The 19,660-nt window shown below is 33.7% G+C and overlaps 1 protein-coding gene across 1 annotated transcript in view; it reads left to right on the plus strand.

The window, feature by feature from the left end:
• LOC124365043 (vacuolar protein sorting-associated protein 13D-like) overlaps positions 1-19,660 on the plus strand; it is a 189,889-nt gene that overhangs the window by 15,626 nt on the left and 154,603 nt on the right. The window contains 5 exon segments of the mRNA XM_046820942.1: positions 2,951-3,133; positions 4,331-4,471; positions 6,014-6,342; positions 15,026-15,183; positions 17,095-17,242. Of these exon segments, the coding sequence (XP_046676898.1) occupies positions 2,951-3,133; positions 4,331-4,471; positions 6,014-6,342; positions 15,026-15,183; positions 17,095-17,242 (959 nt within the window).

Genomic DNA, 19,660 nt, shown 5'->3' on the forward strand with positions numbered 1-19,660 from the left:
GTGGGCACAAAATATTCCATTATATTCCAAATTATTGAATATATTCCAAATATTTAGTTGAAAATAACAATGAATAAATATCACAATCCAAACTACTTAAAAATGTTTCACAACCAATTTTTTTGTCTTTGAAGCATATTGCAGTGAGTGCAGAGTGAATAATATTTGGTTTATACATGATGTTTTTTAGCAGATGACATATAGAATTTCAGATTGATTCAAGATATCAAATAAAAAAAATTAATTCAATGAACCATTTCTGAAAGCGTTTTTTCTACCAGTCCATCTGTAGTAGTGTTTTTATAATCTATTTTCATTATTCATAAACGGTTTGAGACAACATTCAAATTTATTACACTTTTGAATTGTTTTCAACTATTGTAGCCTGTCTGGTAATACTTAATTATATGTAGTGATTATTATTATATTGTTATTATACTTTGTTAATAAACAAAGCAGAACAAGTTACTTTTACCTTTCAACCTTACAACATAGTTTCATTTGACCGGTTGATAAACTACCGTGCTGTAGTGGTGTCACGTTATATCACATTTTTGTGTAGGCAGGATCCCTACGCGATCTATCTTTGATAGAACTGTTACAAGCAGTTATTTGTCTCAATGTATATAAGATAAATCTTTTTTTGTATCTTTCTGATTCTGATTTGTCATTACTACAGTGATTTGTTTGTTTTATTCAGCTGAGTTTTAACTAAACAATTTATTTATATTAACAGATTGGTAGTTTCAACATTATGGATTGTGATGTTCCCTTCATGTGCTACAGTTTGAATTTACAATGATTTTCATTACACAGTTTTAAAATATTAACTGTTTGTTAATACAGATTAAAGTATTGATATACATTTTTGTAGTCTACATTAAGGAAAACGGTAAGTGTTTTAATTTGATGGGCTTTTTTAGGTCAAGTCTTAGTATGACCATATTGTTTTTATTTGATATAATTGAAACAGGTGTAAAACATCAGTAATGTAATAGCTATATCATCACAATTGTATTTTTACTGTATTTTACAAAGTAACCTCAAAAGACTTAAAATAATTACCCGGTAGCTGACTCATGATGTCAATGATGTTAAGCTGAATAACTCTTGTGGCTTGCAGAAGACCCCTTGTTGATAGATTAAGATGACACTTTTTCAAAATCTTAGGTGTTGGATTTCATAAAAACTAGGAAGTTTTGAAGGTTTTCTTAAACAAATTGATGACTTAAAGCAATATCCAAAATATTTGTCACTGCTATGAAACACCTTGTATAGGGCATAAAACAAATTGATGGCTTAAAGCAATATCTGAAATATTTGTTGCTGCTATGAAACACCTTGTATAGGGCATAAAACAAATTGATGGCTTAAAGCAATATCTAAAATATTTGTCACTGCTATGAAACACCTTGTATAGGGCATAAAACAAATTGATGGCTTAAAGCAATATCTGAAATATTTGTCGCTGCTATGAAACACCTTGTATAGGGCATAAAACAAATTGATGGCTTAAAGCAATATCTAAAATATTTGTCACTGCTATGAAACACCTTGTATAGGGCATAAAAACAAATTGATGGCTTAAAGCAATATCTAAAATATTTGTCACTGCTATGAAACACCTTGTATAGGGCATAAAACAAATTGATGGCTTAAAGCAATATCCAAAATATTTGTCACTGCTATGAAACACCTTGTATAGGGCATAAAACAAATTGATGGCTTAAAGCAATATCTAAAATATTTGTCACTGCTATGAAACACCTTGTATAGGGCATAAAACAAATTGATGGCTTAAAGCAATATCCAAAATATTTGTCACTGCTATGAAACACCTTGTATATATAGGGCATAAAACAAATTGATGGCTTAAAGCAATATCTAAAATATTTGTCACTGCTATGAAACACCTTGTATAGGGCATAAAACAAATTGATGGCTTAAAGCAATATCCAAAATATTTGTCACTGCTATGAAACACCTTGTATAGGGCATAAAACAAATTGATGGCTTAAAGCAATATCCGAAATATTTGTCGCTGCTATGAAACACCTTGTATATATAGGGCATAAAACAAATTGATGGCTTACAGCAATATCTAAAATATTTGTCACTGCTATGAAACACCTTGTATAGGGCATAAAACAAATTGATGGCTTAAAGCAATATCCAAAATATTTGTCACTGCTATGAAACACCTTGTATAGGGCATAAAACAAATTGATGGCTTAAAGCAATATCCGAAATATTTGTCGCTGCTATGAAACACCTTGTATGTATAGGGCATTAAACAAATTGATGGCTTAAAGCAATATCTAAAATATTTGTCACTGCTATGAAACACCTTGTATAGGGCATAAAACAAATTGATGGCTTAAAGCGATATCTGAAATATTTGTCGCTGCTACGAAACACCTTGTATAGGGCATAAAACAAATTGATGGCTTAAAGCAATATCTAAAATATTTGTCACTGCTATGAAACACCTTGTATAGGGCATAAAACAAATTGATGGCTTAAAGCAATATCTAAAATATTTGTCACTGCTATGAAACACCTTGTATAGGGCATAAAACAAATTGATGGCTTAAAGCAATATCTAAAATATTTGTCACTGCTATGAAACACCTTGTATAGGGCATAAAACAAATTGATGGCTTAAAGCAATATCTAAAATATTTGTCACTGCTATGAAACACCTTGTATAGGGCATAAAACAAATTGATGGCTTAAAGCAATATCTGAAATATTTGTCACTGCTACGAAACACCTTGTATAGGACATAGATTCCTTGCTTTTAAAATAATAAATTGTTACTTTTCTAACACCTAAACGTTTTCAGAATATTTTATTTCTTGGCTCTTGTCATGTTTTTATTAGATGAAGAGTATGTCTTCTGCACAATTGGACAATATTTTGATATTAAAGTTGGAATGTTGTGTATCAGAAACAGTTCGACCAGATGGTGAGCAGTATTAAGATGTTGGATAGTGTGATGTTGAGTCAACGCTATCGTAAACATCGGCCCAGCACACCGATAATGGAAGACCCTCGGGCCTGGTGGAGGTATGCCTTCACATGCATCACAGTCCCCCGGCAAACTTGGGTCACAATGCACCAGCGTGCAAAGGTAAGCCGAGTTTGAGTTAATTTAGGAGGCCTGTTTTGAATTTGAGATTATGGAGAGGTGATGTTTTGTTGCGTGAAAATATTTATTTTTATACTCAAAAAGAAGCTGATTATATTATTATAATCAACTCGTAAATCAGCTGATTTTGGAAAGTGTGAAAAATTGTGTCTAGGTATCGTGTACAAAGTATTTGACACATTCTGATGACATATTATCCATTCTTGTTGGATGTGGTGTCTGCACGATTTGACAATACTTAGTTTTCTATTTCGGAAGAAGTTTACAAGACCAATTGAATTGAATTTTTGCAGAATCAGAATCTCTTGATTTCATAAACATCAAGTTCTAAAAGAGAATCATAGTAGTGACACATGCAATTGGTACAAAATTTAAACAACTTTCAAAACTTTCATCTTGTTCTTTAGAGCCATTGCTTGGTTATTATTGAGAATTTGTGGTGTCTATTACAGAAGTATGTGCTAGAATACGATAACATTCTCTAAAAGAGTAAGTCAGTGTGCAAGTTGGTAACTGATAGTCTTGTGATTGTCTTATCATTTTTAATGGATATGGATGTTGGTAAATTATGCTGTTCTGCATACATGATTGCTTTGGTTATATAGATGGAGGATATTTTACCTTGAATAATTCATCCCTATATGAATCTCTTGGCTTCAATCCAGCTAAAATCATTTTAACAAGTTTTTGTAGGATTAGTAGTACTTTCTCCATGTAACTCCCTAAACAGTATATAATATATTATGTGTGTTTCAAATAAAGCACAGTGTGCATCTTAGCTGTCTCTAAATTGGAAGCTGTTCGTCAAAATGCATACTCTAAGTGATGTTCTAAAAAATCGGTTATCTAAAATCACACCAAGTTTTTTGTTTGTTTTGGAGATGTAAATTTAGAAGTGCTCCTCTTTTTCTTTCTCTATTGTAAGTTTTATCATATTAATTTCATTGGAAACTAGTTTTAATACCAGTGCATCTGAGCCATGTTTACAGATGATACATTTTTTTATTTCTACGTGGACTAAGGTAGGCTACTTTCCCTATAACTATGCGTTGTCACTTAGTATTGCTTATTTGTTTATTTTAAATTCATATATGGGAAAGAATTTTAATCTATCCTGATTTATGTTCATTTTTTCCATTTGTGTCAGTTGAACATAAAATTTCTATCTTTGTTGTATAGGAGAACATAGCATATGTAGACATCTACAGCAAGCTGTTGCACACCAGCACAGCGTCAGCACCCCTGGCCCCAGACAACAAGCAGCTCAAGGATAAGGTTGAGTGGGAACGTGGATTCGAGGAACTGCGAGCACTCAGAGAGGTTAGTACATTGTGTTCTCACTAGAAATTACTGTAAACGTCTGTGATTTAAACTAGTCAGATTTCAGATGCTGCACTTAGAGGAAGGTGAACTGGAGCTAAACTCAACATTCCTGTAGAAATGGTTGTTATTTACTTTCTTAATTTAATTAATTATTCCAGATAATTTTTTCTTGATTAGTAAGATGTTTGAAAATTGTATTAATGTCTAGAGATTCTGTTTTCATACCAAACCCTTCAAAGGGGAAAAAATTCTTTGGAATAAATAAATTTGTTAGGGTTGCATCCTCCAATGCATGTAAGTTATAATTCTTGTGGTACCATCACTTGGGGACAGATAGCAGCTTAAGAGAGTCACGTTGACACTGGTGACCTGGAAGAATCTCTCAACAGCTCTGTGATCTTTCTTGAAACACAGTTGATTCAGTGCCCTTAATTGTAGCTCTGCAGTGTAGGTCTGGAATTCTTTTCAGTCCCAGTGCATAAGAGCAGAAATTTGGTGATTTTATTCAAATCAAACTTAGGCTAAAAAAGGCTATTAAGGTCCAAATTTCAAGAATCATTTATCAATTTTGTAAGATTTGGAATCAAATTTAGTCCAGGCTAGTTTTTGGTAAATATATGAAAAATTGCAATGGAGCTATTTAAAGTGATTTTATATCAGAAACCATTGCTAAATAACACATCCAAAATTATACGAAATCGGCCCATGGGAACACCTGAAAATAAAATTTATATATATATTATTTTACCAATCTTACATGGAAAAGATAATAGAATTTTTTACATTTACAATTGTTATATATTACAAAATGTAACATAATGATAATAAGTGGAAATATAACAATTGCTAATGTTCAAAGTCCTATTATTCTTTCAAAACTTCCATTGCCAGTATACTTGGGATCTCAGACTCTTGGGATCATTCTTGTAAAAGCCTCAAATTTGTTACTCTTCTTCATTGCTTTTATGGTATTCACACACATAAGTAGGTTTATTGTTCTTACAACCATTTATTTGATACCCCACTGCCCTATATTTTAATGAACAAGACAGTCTGACCACCTTGGTAATTCACTCCCAAAGTATGTAAGTTTTATTTGAATCATGAGGTTCTCTAAACAGTAAGTCCTTTTTCAAAAACTGACTATATGTTGGCATAATACACAAATTTACGTGTTTCAGTTGGCAGTGTTTTAAATGAAACCTTTAATGAAAATATAAACATAGTCGATAATTTATTTACTAAATAATTTATGTGTGATTTGAAATTTAAATTTTAATCAATAATTACTCCCAAAATTTAAGTGCATCAACTATAATATAATTAGTCTCAGTTAGTTCTTTATGAGCATGGTTTCTTGCCTTAAAATGTTTAGTGTTTGTTTTTGTTGGCTTAAGATACACATCCATTCAGTTTAAACTTGACAGTTCCTCTAAAAGTTTTATTTACAGATCAACTCAGATTTTTTATTATTTACGAATAGTAAGTAATGCATAACTCAAGTTTAAATTGAATTTAATTGAAGAGTTAATTGTGCAGGTAGCAATGTGTCGAGTGCGGCCACCCGCATTGCCCAATGCTGTGGCCGTCCACAAACAGCAAGGCCGCAGTGTACTGGTCAGCTGGTTCCCACAGTGGTGGGGCTGGTATTCTGCTCCTGCCCCAGCGTCCACTGTGTCCCCTGCTACTGACACGGGCCCCGCCTCTGCCCCCGCTCCTGCTCCTGGCCCGCCCACCCTGGAAGATGAGATATTGGATGTTCTGGCAGACACGGTAGAGAACAGCACTCTACTCAAGCGAGACACTGTGTTCGGTCAGATCAACTTCACTGTCAACCAGGGCATCTTCCACCTCTGTGGAGACAACCAGTGAGTGGCTCATTTTGTTCATATTGAAACTGTTAGACTTGTATTCTGTGGCTCCAGACTGCAGGCCTGTTACACATTACTGCAAAACTTTAGGGTGTCTTATGGTCTCATTGGACTAATAAAAATGTTTCAGGCATTCTCAATGTGTCAATTTAAACAAACACATAACTACACAAGACTTGTGCGTTCAAATTAAGATTGTAATGTTGTATGAATGAAATTAGCAACAATACATCTGTGAAGGAAACAGGATTTTTCCGGACATTTGCCATCGTTCAGTGAAACAAAAAATCACATTTGTTTCACTGAACGATGGCAAATGTCCGGAAAAATCCTGTTTCCTTCACAATCCTTCCATCGTCAAAAATAACCTTCAAACAAAGAATACATCTGTTATTGAGGCAATTGATTGTGGATGTGACATATTGGTTTGAAAAAATTCTCTTACAACAAGTTTCTTAAGCTGACACTCAAATCACTTGTAGTAACTAAAAATTGTGACAAACTTTTTGCGTTTTAAAATGTTTGTGCTTTTTTAAACTTATATATGTCATACCTGGCGAGGATGGATTTCAATCTTCAAAACCTAATGTTTCGATTATGTTGTTTCGGAACAATCTTCTGTTGAGGAAAAAAGAAATCATCCACAGTTGGTAATACATACAAGACCATGTTCAGTTGATGCTGTGATGGATAGTGTTGTAAACAGTTACAGAGAACCTGTATTGCCTAACAATGATACCATTGATATCTGTGTTGATGTTCCAATAGAGAAAATTATTGCAAACTTGCCTTACTCTTAATGGATTCACTAAAATAATGATGAGTGTTTCTGAGGCCAATTTCATTTTGATGAAATATAAGGCCCAAAGCATTGCCCTGCACACGATGCCTCACTATTTCTTATTTTAACTAGATTTTGTAAATTTTCCCTTTTTAACTTTTAAGTTCAAATTTTTTTTGTATCTAGGACAATGTTTCCTCTATTACAAATTGACATAGTGCACATTCAGTACTTTAATAAGTTTGATTTGGATATTTGAGGATGTTGCACCAGTTTAGGAAATTCATCATTGCTTCAGTACTCAAATATCAAGACGAGTATGTTCCTGAGATTTTTTAAGGTTGTTTACATAATATAATATGTTTTTACAATACACAAATATAATTATGGTGGTGATTTAATGTTTCAACCTAGTTATTTCAGTACAAACTAAAAAAAAACACTTAATTTAATATTATGACATTAAGATAAAATATACATTTTTGTAATTACAGATAAGGTTTAAATTATTTTTACAGCAAAATACAAGTTACAAGGGGAAAAAACAAGACAAAGTTTATCAATGTATGATAAAAAATAATAAATCTACGATTTTTAATAGAAATCTTTATATTTTAGTCAATTTTGCCCTGGCATTTTAGGCAAGTCAATAAAAAAAGTTCGGCTTCAAAATACAAAAAAAAACGTGTTTGGCAGTAAAAGGGTTAAGTAAGGTATTAAAATCTTAGCTTTTCTTGTAATTATTTGTAATATCAAATCAAATCAAAGTGTTTATTTGTCAATTAACAATATAAAACATTGCATGACAATTGTCAGGATAAGTACAATAAACAGCCAAAATAAACATTAATTCCTAACGCCTTAACTTAAATGGTTTTGAATATAAAATAATCACTCACAGAGTAGAATTCCTTATCAAGTAAGAAACACTGTAGTTTTATTCTAAACTTACATACTACTGCTTCAGCATATAAATTACTATATAACATAGAGCCACTCATTTATAGTATGTTCTGCTCAATAACTTGATCAAGAATGTGAAGGGTAGAGAATCTTGTAGACCAATTTTTAAAGAGTTCTTAATAATGACTTTACCATCTATGTACATATATTATTGTTTAGTTAAAGTTAAAGAAAATCTGAATGAGTATGAGATGCGTCATGGCATTTATAACTATAACACAAGGGCCAAACATATGTTGAATTTAGTTCCTGTAAAGACTTGAGAAATTTAAAAAAGGTCTGCTTTATGGAGGTTCAACTTTTTAATAACTTTTTAAAGTTACCTGATAGTGCATGGACAACAAGTATCAATAAATTTAAAATTGTTCTTAAGAAGTGGCTTAAGATAATTCCCTTATACACTGTTTATGAATTCTTTGCCTGTGATACAAGTACCTTAATATTTTAACTGTAAACTATGTTATTTTTTAAATTATTATATCTGTTTGTAACTTTGTTTTTTATTTATTAATGTTGTTTAACCCTGGATCTGGCAGTTCAAATTCCTATAATGGCAGGCACTATTTTGGCTAGTTGTGCACACCTTCATTCAAACCTATGTAGAATGTTTATTTTTGAAGTAAAGTATACACTATTATATATTTTCTTTTTCAGTATGAAACCAGAAACATGTATATGCAGTTGGAGTAATTTTTTAATTTCTATTTAGTACTTTTTTTTCATTATAAGTAAAAAAAAAAAAAAAAAAAAAAATAAATAAATCCAAAAGTAAAGCCTCATAAAAAATATTAATAATATTTTTATCACTTTTCAAGATATACAAAATCTTCTAAGAAAGGTTCTTTATGCATAACATTAAAAAAATTACACTTTCCCAAAAGTGTTTACATTATTTTTGGTAAATTGTGAATCGTTGTATTTTTACAAAAAAATACATAATCACATTCCAACATTTTTAGATATTTTCTGTATGCTTACTATATTTTTAGACATTCTCTATGTTGTAGAGCATAAAATTTTAGAACAGAAAAATATATTATTTAGCTTATTTTCTATGTTTTATATGTAAAAAAAATTTTGTTGTAAATTCTGAGAATTGTTTTTTCCAGGAAATAAAAGTTGATAAAAAACACACAATATACTGACAGAAAATGCTTCAAATGAAGTAAAATTTATTGTAATAATAAAAAATATGTACATACATAAATCCATGGCATTTTTAATCCAAAAAATTAGTCGGACTCGCTGGAAGACGAGTTGACCACTCGACGTCTTCTCTGTTCAGGACGAAGGAAGTGTTCAAACTTGGGTTGGCACTTGTAGTGGATTCCAATTTTACAATCGGCACACCAGATTGTAGTTTTTTTATTACACACTGTACACTTTCTATTGTTTTTCTCCGGCAAGGATTGCAAGGTATGATTGGTGGGGGGGAGGGGGCGCTGATGTAGAGGTGCATCACCCTGAGGAACTGGAGCAGCAGCAACTAAAAGAAGACTGTCTACAATGTTGTTCATAAACTCCCATCTGCTCATAGGCTTTTCAGAGTGGTATCTGTACAAGATATAAGCATTTAGGAGCGCCATATCAACAAAAATTGTATACAATTTTCTTCCAGTATCGCTTGGTTGTGCGGCTGCAGGTCAAGTGAAAAATACTTTTATCTTTGCAATCAACACCCCCCATGTGTTGATTGTATCCTGCTATTACCACCGGTTTGGATACTGTGCTTACCACTACGACTTACCACCTCCTGATCCTCTGCATGGTAGGCCGTAGTGATAAGCATGACAGGTTTTTCTAGTTTTGCGTTCCCTATATTTCACGATAAGCACCTTGTTTTTCCTGAAATATAGGGATTCGCCAACTGATATGTTAGATTCTTTTACAAGATTTGAAAATAAAATCTGCTTCCTTTACTGATAGTGCCTGTAAGAAAGGTCTTCCTTGTGAATAAAAAATTTGCAAGAGGGACTTTTGTGTAAAAAATTGTCGGTAAACAGGTGGTAATATTTACGGTATAGGGCCAGCATTCGTCATCAAGTCATCCACAACTTTTTGGGTAAAATGGATCAGATCCACCTTCCAAAAAGTCCTTGCCTGAATATAATGCCGATTGCATGACATATCCCGTCGCAGAATCACAAAGTTCGAATTTCTTTTATGCCAAACCTTGCGTGCCGTTTTATTAGCCATGTATTGAATAAAAGTACAACGGTTCTTCATGCCAATCATATTTCATCAATACAGAGATTTCCTGGCTTGGCACAAAGTGAGACCTGAAGGCATCGTTCATGTGATCGATAAAATCACGCACCTTCACCCAAGGGTCATACCCAGGGTGTGGCCCTTGTTTGGAGATTCACGATTCGATACATGAAACATGCCTAGGATCTGTTGAAACCTACGTAATGTCATGGTCTTAGAAAAGAAAGGTATGAACAGACTAGGGTGGGTCGACCAGTATGATTCAACAGTCTTCTTTTCGTAAGCCCATGCTGATTAGTAGAGCCCAAAACTTCTTTATCTCTTCAACAGTCACATTGACCCAAGAGAGCAGCCGTGAACTGGGACGAAGCCTCCCTCTAGCTCGTAGTGAATCAATGTGTCTTTGAGCAAAATTGTTTGTTTCCCGAACCATTAGGTTCCAAACAAAATTGTTCATGAACAGATAAAAAAAAAGTCTATTGGCTTCGAAACACCTTTCGGTGTGTCGAGGTCCAGGGCCTCTAACCTTAAATTTAGATTTCACCTGTCTTGGCCTCTCAGGAGGATACGCCCTCAACCACAATGGCTGGACAGGAGGAAGTTGGGGCTCCGCAGCTGATGGTGGGGGTTGTACAGCCGGTGGATCCGCAGCTGGTGATGGGGGGTTGTACATGCCGGTGGCTCCGCAGCTGGTGATGGGAGTTGTACTGCCTGTTGATCCGCAGCTGGTGGTGAGGGTTGTACAGCCGGTGGCTCAGCAGCTAAATATGGTAATTCCGCAGTAGGTGGCGGGGATGCCAAAGGCTGTCGCCGTCTTCTTTTTCTGGGGCGTTTCTGGGCCTCATCGCTTGAAACTTTCTTCCTCCCCTTCTAGTGGTTCGTAATCGTCCCCACTACCACTCGAAAAGTCTGTGAGTGACACATCCAAATCATTTTTCAGACAGGGCAAAGATGTCATCGACATCAAAGAATCCATTTTCACTCTCCGATTCATTTGCCACCTCTATATATCGGAGGAATTCACCTCCCTTAGGCCTAGAGAGGACGAGAGTCTTGAAATCCCTGCAGATGTGCTGGGGCCAGGGTGAATTGGTGTTGATGTTACGGGGGGCGTTTCATCAATTTCACTGTCGGTTAGAAACTCATCATCTAAGAGTAATTGTCTGAGTTCACCTGACTTATTTACTAGGTCACTCATATTGTTCGATAAATAAAAATAAATAAATAAAAATAAATAAAATAAACACTATTTGTAAACTAGGCCTAGTCCTGTGTATAAAAGTTTATAATTAAAAATTTAGCCTACAGGCTCACCTGTGTATGTCAATAAATTATTATGCAATATATAAAACAAAAACAAAAACCATTCTTCACCTTACTGTGTATAAATAAAATCCTAGAAACTTACAACACAAGTTCAAATGCACAGTCAGTGATGCCGGTGAATCAATATGGCGGTCACAGTCCCCTCGAAATTTATAAAGTTTGTTCATCAAATACACGCACACACTTGATTAATTCCATGAAGATGTTCATATCACTAGGTGGCAAATTTCACAACGAAAAATTTGATGTACTTTGATATAAACACATCACTAATAATAGTATTATATACACCAAAATACTAGCGACTAGTCAAACTAGTCGTCTAACATTACAGAAATGTCGCAAACAATGGTCGCTTCGAAGGTCTTTCTTCACAATGTGGAGGCTAAAAATAGATGTTTGAAGCAGATGTTCTTGTAAAGAAAGGAATTCCGAACGCAGTGATGTAGCCAAGCTCATTCCCACACAACATTTCCCTCGTCAAGAGTATAGGGAAAAATCCCGTTTTTTTCCGTTCTCTACGATGGGCGCGAGCAGACACGGAAAACGAAACATTTGTATTGCAACTTTATAATTTCAGTGCACACTTATTAGGCATTATTATTCAATAAACTATACATCAAATTATTCTGTGAAACCTCCCAATTAATGTGATATAATATTTGTCTTACTAAAATCTTATTTTCGAAAGGAAAAGTTTGATTAAAAAGATGACTGCATGAACGACTAGTGACTAGTCGTTCAACATTGGAGAAACATTTTTTGGCGACTAGTGACTAGTCGTCTAACAGATGGAGGGTTGGAATATAGTTGAATATATAGTTGAATAATAGTTGAATATAGTGGAATATAGTAGTGGAATAGAATATAGTCTATTCCACTGGTTGGAATATAGTTCCCTTTCTGCGTGCCCTTTATAACTTTTTTCAAGGACCAGCCAGCTCGCCGCGGTAGTTTTACCAAACACACGGGTTCAACGAAATTTCCTCTAAAGTTTTGTGCTGTCAGGTGGCTGGAAAATGCAGATGTGGCAGAAAGAGCCATAAACATTCTACCTGACTTAAGGAAATATGTTGAATCTCTGGACCAAGTGAAGGCTAAACCCAATACAAGAAGTTTTTTCTATCATAGAAGAGTGTCTTAAAAAAACCACTTATTGGGTGCTGAGCTAGCTTTCTTTAAAACTCTGTCCTCTGATGTACAACCCCTTCTTACAGAGTTCCAAAGTAATTTGCCCCTTGCCCCTTTTCTGTACACTTCTTTAAGAAATTTAGTGATAAAAGAGATGGAACGGTTTGTTCTGCCAGAGAAAGTTTCTCCTTCTATTAAAGTTTTCATGAAATCAGAAAATTTAATTCCACTTTCCAAGATAAACATTGGAATTGGAGCAAAATGCGAATTGGGGAAATTTCATGAAAAGATTAGTTTAAAAGAAGTGACTCTGTTTAAAGATGAATGCCGAAAAGCACTGAAATGCCTGTTGGAAAGATTATTGGATCGATCCCCACTTAGTTATGAAGCAACAAAAATTTCTTACTTCGCTTGACCCCAACATAGCACACACTAAAGTAGGGCAGGTGAGGTTTTGAAAGATTAATAAATCCTTCTGACCCAGAACAATCTTATTAACACACACGAACAGCAGAGATAGCTCAAGAAGAGTTTTAAAAAGTTGTCCTTGAACAAAGACGTCATCCAAGAGATGAAAAGTTTTCAAGAGAGTTGAAGACGTAGAGGAAAGGAGTGGGTGCCAGAAAAAGGAACCAAGAAGACTGGACCATTTCTGGATTAGATTGGTCAGGAAATATTGCTCTAACTATCAGTCTATTGAGACGATTATTAAACTGGTTTGATCCTCTCACATGGCAAACGCTGAGGTAGAGCGACGGGTTTTCTATTAACAAAGAGTGTTTTGATTGAAAAATATGAAAGAAGAATACTCGTTAGTTTCAGCCAGAACAATCTTCAATGCTGTAAGTGTGTATGGTGGGGTGGAGAAGGTGCCCCATTTGCAAGAAGATTCTTCTTTCTGCCTCTAATTCGTACTCCATGTACAAAGAGCATTTGTTAGAGGAAAAGAAGAAGACCACACAAGAGACTGCGGAAAAGGAAAGTAGGAAAAGGAATCAAATCCTAGTACGAGAATTGGAACTAAAAAAAAGAAAAAATTCTGGGAAGTTGCCCAAAAGGAATGTGAAAGCATTGGTCAGGAAATAGAAAATTTTGATCAAATAATTTACTAAAAGCTGTTCCATGTATATATGTAAATATTATTTGTGTATTTCTATCAATAAAAAATTGTTCTTGAAATTTTTTTAGTAAAACTGTTCTTTTCTTACTATCCTGTGTATTTGAAGGGTTTTTCAGACTTAAAATACAAAATCTAAATCATTTACCTATTTGGATATTAAAATGTATTTGTAACAAACTATCACAATATAAAACATTAAATTAAGCTCTGGTACTTTATCATAATTTTTTATAGGCCTGCAATGTTTTTTTTACTTTTTTTTTAATAGTAACATTTCACTAAAAAATTCATTTCAAACTAAATGAAATGTTTCATAAATAGCTTAGTATTGTTTAAATAATTAAATTAACATATTTTTATAGATACGATTAACAGTTTAAAGTTTTTGAACTCATGGAAGTTCAATTATAAGTTACAACATATGAAAAAAAGCTCATTTACTATAGATTTTTCAACAACGAATTATAAAATGTTATAATAATGTATAAGGACATTATTTAATAATTTAAACAGGGGACCCACTATCTTTGAGCATCGTCTAAAATAAAGGTATGTATTCTTTTAAACTGTTATTTTAAAATATCATGATGCTGTTATTAAGCCTTAAATATTTGATAAATCTTTATTAATACATGGAAAGTGAACACTATTTCGTGACTTGATTTTGCCTTGTAAAGTTGTTAGTTACCGATAAAGAGCCAAAAGTAAAACCGCGACTATAGCCTTGAATTTTTATAATTTTGAGCCTTGAAAACCTTGAAATGTGCTTGAATTTTAGATTTGGTCATCACTGGACACCCTGTTTAAGTGATCATTTTAATTGTTTGAATTTTAAGTGTTAACGTTGAAGCTTTTTAGTCACACTGATGGTACTAAGTTGTTTTATCTTCCTCGTTTGTGCATTTTTATGTAATAAATTATGTATTTTATTTGATAAAATTTTAATTTTCACCACTAGAATAATGTTTTTTTTCAGACCACAAATATGTGAACAATTTAAAGGAAAATAATTTTAGTGTAATATAGTTTATATTAGTATTATAGTACATGCTTACTATGTTTATGTCTATGTCTATTGTACACTCGTGTATTTAATGACAATAAAGCTTTTTGATTCTTGAGTTGGGCCCTGAATGAATGTCTATGAACAGGACACCAGTGATGGAGCTGCAGTTTGAGCGAGTACGGCTGGGGCTAGAGAGTAGACCTCGCACCGGCTCTCATTGTGTGCAGGTGGAGCTGGGTGGTCTCATGCTTCACGACAACCTCACACTGGACTCTGCCTTCCCAGTTCTGATCTCCCCACAAAGTTAGTTTTACCTCTTACCTTGTAATATATTGTGGACTTACAGTGATTTATTTATAAAGGATGATAAATAAATCATGATTGCACTATCTTCACTTCAATAGTTTAATTTATTGAACATACAACAATACAGACACTCTGTGTCCAATTATGCATTAACACTTTGTACCCTGGGCCTTAATACATGTTTCGGTGTGGCTCCCTGGGGTTTTATGATGCTTTTAAAACATTCTGTGTTATTACAGTAGTTATGTTATAAACTCATACTATATATCTTTTTAAAGATAGAGATACATACCTTTTTTAAATGTATACAAATATAAAGTTTTTTCAAAATAAAATTATTACATAATATTGAATGATATGTAAAAAATACAAAAAAAGTTTTAGTTACAAAGCTTGTTAGTTCAGGTAGTTCGCCTTAGTGTGGTAGCACAATGGTCTGAATCAAATACAGGATCTAGCACATTTTCGTTTAGATCGTTCATAAAATCAATATTTGGTTCCAGGTGTGTATCAAAATCATCGTCACTTTCTGACTCGGAGTCAAACAAAAGATCGCGAATCGCATCACTTTTGATTTCATCACCAATATTATTTAAGCTCAAAAATAATAAGTAAAGAATATAAAAGAAAATCAACGGAAAGTCGAGAAGAAAGAACAAAGCGAGTGTAAATACATAACAAAACACACGGATAACCTCACATTGCTTGCATTTGTCTTTACTTCATTCAGTAAGAAACTAAAGTTCTGATTATTTACAAACAGTTAAATTCACATTTAGAATACATTATAATAACATTTGCTTCAGTATTTGTTGGCAAGATTTGTAGTAGAAAACTTAGTAAGACATCACTAAGACTCACAATACACAACGTGAAACACTTCAAAGCAAACTCACAGTACCGACGATCAGCCGCGACACCTACGATCAGCTGTGTAGACTCGCTTGTAGTACGACGAAAAATATACGTATTTCATTACTAAAAGGTGACCCAGGGATCTCAATACCAACAAATACGAACTTAGACAAGCAATGAACATAATCAAAATGTTTGAATCCAAAAATAAGATGACTGAGCTAAATAATACAATTAAATAACACAACCCGAGCTATACTCGGGCGCCGGTAGCGGGCGCTGCCGACGCGGCCCGACCTATACTTAATTTTTAATATTTAAATTTTTTTGTGAATCCACAGCTGACTACCTACAATGCCTAGTCAATTATTTTATCAGTTCAGATTCATTAATTATGTACATTGGAGTCCATTTCCGCAATATCTGAATCTAGACCAATGCATTCAGTGGTCAGAAGATCCACTCTACCCATTCATAATTTTATTATTTTGTGGACATTTTTAACCAGTTGAATTGAATCAAAAGATAATTAATAGTCTAAAACTATACAATGGAGTAGGAGCCCTAATTTGATCAATACGATAAATTAAGACATTTACTTTTAATGTTATATACTGTTATTTATTAACCAAATTTCAGCTTTAAATTAGAAAAAACAGTGTTTTTTTTACACTAAAAGGATAAAATTATATTACTTTAAGTATATATAATTATTATTATGTGTGTCACTGTTATAGTTTATATGGAAGTCTACATTATGAATATGTTCAAAGAAATATATACTCATTATGTTACGTACATGTCTAGCATAATTACAGAACATCACCTAGATGGCTTAGTTACTAAAATAATATTCCAAAATTAAAAAGTCCTGTGTCAACAACTGTTAATTTCTTAAATTAAGAATCTTTTTTTGTAAATTAGTATTCAGGTATTATGAAATTTCTTTTTTTTTCAGAAATATTGTAATGATAGCCCACTTTCTAGATGAGTAATCAGATAAAATAATTATTAAGGTCATTCAAATATGACTATGTATATTTCATATTTCAGGCAGCGAGGCAGCCCCCTCCGGTCGTCCAGCAAGAAACCTCCCTCCTGGCCTGCAGCGCCTTCTCAACCAGAGTTCTGATACCAAGGAAGAGCCTCTCTTTCATCTCAGCTATGAGTACAAACCGTTCAACTCCAGTGCTGATTTCAGGTTTGGAGCTTCGTTAGATAAATTATTACACTGCTGAGGTTTGTCACTGGTTCAAAATTCACAGCTCATAATTGCTAGCTTATTTGAATTTTGATTAAAATTACCCAAACTAACAAATATTTTGTTATTAAAATATAATGTAGTATTACCATGAACAGTTTTTTTAAATGAAAATCAGAGTATGTTTTTTGTTTAATACATTTTAAATATATCCACTTTGCGTAATTTAGTGAACACTTCTTGAAATTAATAACAATTGAAACTACTGTTCAACTGGAAATACTTAGGTAGGTCTTTGGTGGATGGTGTATGAAAATCAATCAAAGTTTAAAATTTTTTTAAACTCTGTTTTCAATATTAGGAGAACAAAATAGAGATTTTGACAAAAATCTGTTTAGTTATTAATTATTTCTAACTCTCCAGTATTCAGTTCTTCACTAGTAGTCCAGTATCAGCACCTGTTAAGTGTTTTCAAGCAGTAATTAATATACACAGCTGCTATTAAAAGCAACAACCCCCCTCTTAACAAGTCACAAAATACTGTTCAGAAACCTAACATCCCGTACTTGCGAGACCTAAAAAGTCCAACACTTGAGGAAGTAATAAATATCATCAACACTCTTCCAGCTAAACTTTCTTCAGGTATAGATGAAATCACATCAAAATTATTAAAGGCCTGCGTGCAAGAATTAGCTCATCCCATAACTAACTTAATCAGTTTATCTTTCCAATGTGGCAAATTTCCAGTAAACTAAAACTCTCTAAGGTTATTCCTATTTTTAAGCAAGGCGATCAGTCTGAAGCTACAAACTACCGGCCAATCTCACTTATTTCAACCTTTTCAAAGGTGTTTGAAAAAGTTGTACTCTCTCGACTTCTTGACTTCTTCAGACTTAATAATCTTCTTACACAACAACAACATGGATTCACAAAAAACAAATCAACATCAACTGCTCTGATTAGCTTCATTGAATATATAATAGACCAAATAGAAGTGAAAAACACAACTACTGCAATACTACTTGACTTAAGTAAAGCCTTTGACACGCTTGACCATGAACAACTCTTGACCAAACTATCGTCCTTAGGTGTACAAGGCACTGCAGCAGAATGGCTGGAGAGCTACTTGACCAATAGAGAACAGGTGGTTGAAATTAAATATGCCCAACATAATAAAGTTCAGCGAATTAGATCCTGCCCATTACCAGTTTTAAGAGGCGTTCCACAGGGATCTGTCCTGGGGCCTGTCCTATTTACACTTTTTACCAACAACCTGCCTAAATATTTGGAAGAATTTGCCACAACCCTGATGTATGCTGATGATACTGTTCTGCTTCTGTCTGAAAAATCTATAGAACATTTAGAAATCCAGTCATATATTGCTATGAATATGGCTGTACAGTATTGCCACAATAACAATCTAGTGGTAAATGAAACTAAAACCCAGCAGATAATTATGGGCAGCAAAAAGGAACAAACAGCTCACCTGCCAAATATTCGGGTGGCTTCAGAAGCAAAGTACCTGGGAGTGACAATAGATAAGGATCTCAGCTGGACAGCTCATGTTGACAGTTTGTGTAAGAAACTAAATACTGGGATCTATGTCATAAGAAGATTAACAAAAATTACAGACACTGCCACGGCTAAAATAGCATATCATGCTCTTTTAGAATCTCATCTCCGTTATGGTATCTTAGTATGGGGAAACTCTTCAATAGGCAACCTACATCGCATCTTAGTAATCCAGAAAAAGGCAGTAAGAGCACTGACTGGCTTACAACAGAGAGACAGTTGTCGTCCATTCTTTGTCAACTTATCAATATTGACGGTCACGGCTCTCTATATTCTGGAGGCAGTTACCTTTGTTCACAATAATGGACTACCAAGAGGTCGTGACATCCATCATTACAACACTCGAAGGGCAGAAAACATTCATCTTCCTGTGCATCGAATGGCCCTGTTTGAGGAGAAGCCATCATACATGGGTATGAAGCTGTGGAACTATTTACCAGAAGATCTGAAGAAGAGTAACACAAAGGCTTTCACAAGTGAAGTAAAGAAGTGGCTACTAGAAAATCCCTACTACACCATTGAAGAATATCTAGAAAGAGATTTTTGATGGAAAAAACAAGACCAATTTATTGTATACAAATTTTAATATTATTAGTTTTAAGGACGCTGTTACTATTCTCTATGAATATGTAAATAAAGAATATTGTCTATTGTCTATTTGTTTATAAATTCATAAATAAATCAGTTTGTAAGTGATATACTTAACATATTGCTGTGTTGTTCCATGTACATAAATAACTCCTTAAAAAATATAGAAATCTTAAGTCAGGGCAGAGGAGATGGGCATATTGAATTAAAAAAAGTCATTGCTAATGAAAAGCACAAGATCAATTTATTGTACAAATA

This window comes from Homalodisca vitripennis, chromosome 6 (assembly GCF_021130785.1).
Source record: "Homalodisca vitripennis isolate AUS2020 chromosome 6, UT_GWSS_2.1, whole genome shotgun sequence".
NCBI classification, from domain to species: Eukaryota; Metazoa; Arthropoda; class Insecta; order Hemiptera; family Cicadellidae; genus Homalodisca; species Homalodisca vitripennis.